Source organism: Triticum dicoccoides, chromosome 1B, assembly GCF_002162155.2.
Source record: "Triticum dicoccoides isolate Atlit2015 ecotype Zavitan chromosome 1B, WEW_v2.0, whole genome shotgun sequence".
NCBI classification, from domain to species: domain Eukaryota; kingdom Viridiplantae; phylum Streptophyta; class Magnoliopsida; order Poales; family Poaceae; genus Triticum; species Triticum dicoccoides.
The window spans coordinates 28435024-28440827 of NC_041381.1; the positions used below are offsets into that span (position 1 = coordinate 28435024).

Here is a 5804-nt window from a genome sequence, read left to right on the forward strand (position 1 = left end):
ACCGGGTTTTGTCACAATTATCATCATAGAAGTGTCATATGTATGACATAATTTTTTTTCGTTCGGCCCAAAATGTCACGGATGTGTCTTTTTTTTGTAGTGGATAGGGTACGATGAGCCACAGGAGTGAGACGAGTGGCCAAACATTTGGCAGGGAATTCGGCAAAATTATTGATAAACACAATAGGCCTAAACTGAGAAATAAGCTCCGGGCCCTTGATCTTATGAATGAGGGAGATAACCACATAATTGAGCCTAGAAATATCTACCGTCCCCAAACAGAACCCTTGGATGACCGCGCAGATAAGATGCTTAAGTTGGGGCCAGAAAGATTTGAAGAAAGGAATCGAAAAACCGTCCGGGCCAGAAGCAGAATTAGGGTTAGCTTTGCTGATGGAAGAGAAGATCTCCTCTTCATAGAAAGGAACCATAAGGTCGAGGTTTTCCTCCAGGGAAACACTATCCCCTTGAGCCTAGAAGGCAGGGGCTAACCTGAAGCCCTGATCAGGTTTAGCAGAGAGGAGGGAGGAGAAAAATTGGACTATATGATTCATGATGATAGCTTGATCCGACACCCTGACCCCATCAATCAGTAAACTATCAATCAGGCACCTACAACGCCTACCAATAGCGATGGCAAAATGATAAGCAGTAAGGGATTCTCCTTTAAGCATCCAGTTGATCGTGCCCCTTTGACGCCAGTAAGCCTCGGCGAGACGGTGCAACTGCACCAGAGATTTCTCAAGTGAAAAACGTAAGGACCAATCGGAGTCAGACATGCCAGAAGAATCAGCCCGAGCGTCTAAGGCCTCAATCTGAGAAGTGAGAAGCGCTTTATCTCTATGTTCTTGAACCACGTGATTATGAGACCAGCCTCGCAGAAACTTGCGCAGAGAGTATGAGCAAAAATGCCAATCGTCCATGGGACCGAAAGAGCGATGACCAGTCGAGAGGAGAGCGGCGATTCTAGAACCAAGGAGATCACGGAAGCCGTCGGTAAGGAGACAGGAAGCGTCAAATTGGAACCTAGGGGGGAAGACACTCCGCGCAGCCCCACATCAAGAATGAGTGGAGCATGATCCGAGCCAACTATAGCCTTAGATTTGAGGAACGCAAGGGGAAAGAGGGAGTCCCAACTCGAGAAGATCAGAACGCGGTCCAGGACAGAACGAATAGGAGAAACCTGATGATTAGTTCAAGTAAACCTAGAGCCCACCCTAGGCATTTCACGACGAGCGCAATCGCTAATGAAGTCATTGAAAGCATCAGCCAAAGTCCAGGAGAGGTTATTAGTGTTTTTATCAGAAGGGTACAGCAACAGATTGATGTCACCACCAATTAACAGGGGAAGGGTATAGGATTCCACCTTATTAGAGAGTTCATCATGGAATAAGGGAGAAAGAGAATGATCAGCCGGCCATATACAACCATCACTTCCCAAAGTGTATTAAGTTGGCGGTGAAACACAACCGCACTAGCCCAGAAGATGCCATAATCAAAGGTAACCAAATCAAATACGTCATGACGGTTGCTAGGCATCAGGCGGGTGATCTTAGAGAAAGATCAGCCGCCTGACGAGTCGTTCGATCAAAGTGTGGTGTATTTTACTTTCTTCTCTTTGGATCTACACCCAACAAGCCTAGCGACGCGAACAACACAACCTTCTGCAAGAACGAGGATGTTGCGAACCGCACGACAACAACACCGACGCCTCAACCGCGACACCGACATCGACAACCTCACAACAGCGGATGATGCGACCCAAGGAGCGCACCTCCACTGAGGCATATGACGCCGGCCAGTGTCTGTTAATCGCTTGCATACATTTGCATTGATGCTGCAAAAAGCCAGAGGGCGATGCCGGCCACCGTCCATGTCGTCCGTGCCTCCATGAATGCTACTTTGCAGCTATACCACCGCCAGCACCACTAATGATGCTTTACAACACCGACGCCAGTTGCAGAGTCCAATCTCATCGACCTGAACAGTTGAGCCGAACCATTCCCCTCCACCGCACGCACCCAACCCAGACCTAGCGACCGCCATGGCGCCGCCGCCGCCGCCGTCGCCGGCGCTCCCGGACGAGCTCGTCGAGGAGATCCTCCTCCGCCTCCCGACCGACGACCCCGCCTGCCTCCTCCGGTCCTCCCTCGTCTCCAAGGCCTGGAGCGGCGCCGTCTCCCGCCCCGGCTTCCGCCGCCGCCTGCACGAGCTGCACGGGGCACCCCCGGTGCTCGGCCTCCTCCACGACCAGGACAGCGACCGCGCCCCCTGCTTCATCCCCACCACGGCCTCGCCCTTCTCCCTCTCCGCCCCGGACGGCCGGTCCTGGCTGGCCCGCGACTGCCGCCACGGTCGCGCCCTCTTCTTCCCCAAGGGTCAGGACGCCGAGGAACTCCTGGTGTGGGAGACAATCACGGGCGCCCAGCACCTCGTGCCTGTGCCCGCGGCGTTGGAGCGCGGCTACTTGACTGCGGCCGTGCTCTGCGCGGCGGATGGGTGCGACCACCGCGACTGCCTCGGGGGCCCTTTCCGCGTGCTTTTCGTCTTCCCCGGCGGGCATGGCACGTCGGCGTGCGTCTACTCGTCGGAGACCGGTGCCTGGGGCGAGCCGACCTTGACGCAGGGCGAGTTAATGGGATGCATACAACATTCCTGCATTCTCGTCGGCAGCTCTCTGCTCTACTTCGTCTCCTACAACATGGGGGAGAGTGGAACGATCCTGGAGTATGACTTGTCCACACACTCCCTGACTCTGTTCAGCGCACCAGACAAGCACTGTGGCCTGTATAATCTCGTGCTCACAGAGGACGGTGGGCTGGGTGTAATCCAAGACTTGCATCCACATCTCAAATTGTGGACAAAAGAGGCGAGTGGTGGCGCTGAGGCACGATGGGTGCTGAGCCGAGTCATTGACCTGCCCAATTTGCTCCCAACTAGTGTCCGCTTGGATGAAGGTTATAGAGTGCTAGTGGTGGGCTTTGCCGAGGGAGCAAATGTCATTTTTGTTAGTACAATGGCCGGACTCTTTGCAATTGAGCTACAATCTGAGCAGGTGAGGAAGGTGTGCGATCATCGTAGCTTCCTTAATGTGGTTCCAGTTGTCACCTTCTACACTCCTGTGCCCCGAGGCAACCACCAAAATCTGTTGCTGTCCAAGCCTGGTGAGGAGGCAGGTGGTGAGGAGGGTGGAGAGGAGGAGAAAACAGTAAATCAGGCGCAACAACTGGCCGACCATGGTTCGAATGCTATCAAGGACGGGAACTTTGTCAACACTTCCGAAAGCATCCGCCACGACCACAATATCAGGTGAGGGTTCTACTCCCAAACTCCTCATTCTGAGCTACACTGAAACATTTGTACGGATGTGATTGTGGAAAAAATGAACTCCTCCTTAGTCCAGTGCTTTGTAAGATTAGAACCATGTGCCATTAGTTGCTTTGGGACTTTTAGTCATTTTGTTCAAGAGATGAATTTAGAACAGTTTTGGATGTTTTATCCTTTTAGGATGAAGTGGTTGCCAAGCGGCAAGAAGATATTGTCTACCACTGTCCCTTTCTTTGGACCAGTGGTGGTGCCAGGGGCCAGGGCTGCACAACTGTGTGGTCAAGTGCTTTATTTTCTTTGAAGCTGCATTGCTCTGTAGGTTTTTATATGGAATTTCGCTTCAATGGAATGGTAACTTTTTTGGATCAACGGGCCCCATAGTTTAAACGGGGCACTGCCTCGCCCATCAGATAGTCATATACACACAGAAAATGGCCATGTAATTCTGCATATGAAAACTAGTAATAGTCTTGTTTGGGTCTTGGAAGGAACTGTTTGCTGTTTGGACTTGTTTTGTGGATTCTCATCATCATTCCGTAGAAGACCGTTTATTCAATGCTGTTTTGCTTATAGTTATTGTTAATTGATAGTAGATAATGTTGAAAATGCTTTCATTTTTCAAAAAACTTATGCCGTGGATTGACCATATCTTCAACTTGTGTCTGGTGCCATATGTCAGCCATTTGGTTTCTAAATTTATATAAGTATATTTTTATCATTCTGACATCTATACTTGGGATAGCAATGCCACTTTTAACATATATGGAACTATCTAAATAGTGTACTTGCACAAGGTAGCTTTTACTACATATAAGAGAGTTCCTCTTTTCAGCAATCATGTCTTACAAGAGTTATGAAATAATGTCAATTGTCGGTGTTAAATGAGCCAGTTCATTATCATGGTCATGTTATAATGATTAAGTTGGATTATTTAAGCACTTGTATGCATATCTTCCTGTTGCTATTTCTTTATGAGTTTCCAATGGTTAAATAAAATTGATGGTCATGCATCAATGTGTTTTCTTCCTTTAAAGGTAAATACTGGTAATAGTTGTTTTTTAACATGAACACCGACTTAGTTGTTCATTACTCATTAAGGGGAAACTCAAATAGCAAAAACAGAAGCACTAGAAGCACTGTAAATAGCCTTGGGGTTGTTGGCTGACGCTTCAAATGTGGTATGGCAATAGATTTTTGAATATGATTCAGCTAGATATAAAGTTCTGAAATTGCCAAGATATGCCTGACACATTGTACAAGATGTTTCTACTCTATTTTCATGTTGCCTCAGTGGTCAATACTCATCTGTTGATGTCTATACAAGTAGCTACATAAAAGTGGTTGTCATCCAACATCTACTCTGTTATTTTTTTGTCAATGCTATTGCAGAGTTTGCCATGTTCCATATTCAATTGCAATTGCTCTAAAAAGTATCCGTTGTTTGCTCTTTGCCATGATGACAGTCTTTGCATGTTATTGTGCATGTGTGAAATGTTGCCTTTTATGTAAAGTTCATGTTTCATTGTGCTAGCATTACATGCTTCTTACAGGGGTGTAGCTTTCTGTTTATATATCAGGTATAAGGTTTTCAGCTGCACTAACATCTCAATCTGGTAGTCTAGTTTAGATTCCAGACTAAACTTTTTTTATGATATATTGTAGTTAATGGAACTTTGACAAGGATCAAGGCACCAAAAGTGGATTGACACCTCGAAGAAGTGAATGATGTTCAAGACTTGGTATGAAGATACTGTCGCAACTAAGATTCTATGATGCAAGGCTGCTGAGGGTGTGGATTAATCTCCTAGAACTTGAAAATCTATTTGTATCTGGTACACCTGATAGTTCATGTACAATGATGTTTAACATTGGAACGGCCCAGGATCTGTTTTATCTATGCCCCCTTCAAGGTCTTTATAAAAATTTAGTTCCATACATAAATCAGTGAAATAAATTGAGTGGAAAAACAAAGTAAAGCTGAAGAAGACAAAACCGCCTTTCTGTTCGATTTTTGCAGAAAAACCGGAGGTTCTAGGATAGGGGTACCCTAGTATCCCGAACTTGTGCACGGGCAGTTGCAGCACCCCGCGGCAAGGCTCGCCGGGTCACCGCCAAGATCATCCGTGACCCCTTAAAGAGACAAGACCCCGGCAAGAGGAGCTTGCCGGGAAGCCATTTAAGAACAAAGTATTCAACCCGAGAAGACAAGGCCCCGGCAAGAGGAGCTTGCCGGGAAGGCCAACCAAGGCATCTCAAGAACGCCTGCCGCGATGCGCCACGCGTCCCGGCAAGGCACGATGAGCGGCAAGCTCCCGAGGCCGACAAGGTAGCGCCCGCGGCAAGATACTTGCCGCGGCAAGCGGTCGCTCCGCGCCCAAGCTCCAGCACATCCACTAACGTGTCGTCCTGGGACCCTTCCAGGCACGCGTGGCGGAAGGCTGTGCAGCCAGCGGTGCGCGGTGGCAAGCGGCGCTGAC

General features: G+C 48.5%; 1 protein-coding gene across 1 annotated transcript; it reads left to right on the plus strand.

Annotated features, from left to right (window-relative positions):
• Positions 1-1855: 1855 nt before the first annotated feature.
• Positions 1856-5222, plus strand: LOC119317177. The gene is made up of 2 exons (XM_037591593.1): positions 1856-3309; positions 4990-5222. The coding sequence occupies exons 1-2, from the start codon at positions 2045-2047 to the stop codon at positions 4991-4993; spliced, it is 1269 nt and encodes a 422-aa protein (XP_037447490.1). The 5' UTR covers positions 1856-2044; the 3' UTR covers positions 4994-5222.
• The last annotated feature ends 582 nt before the right edge of the window (positions 5223-5804 follow it).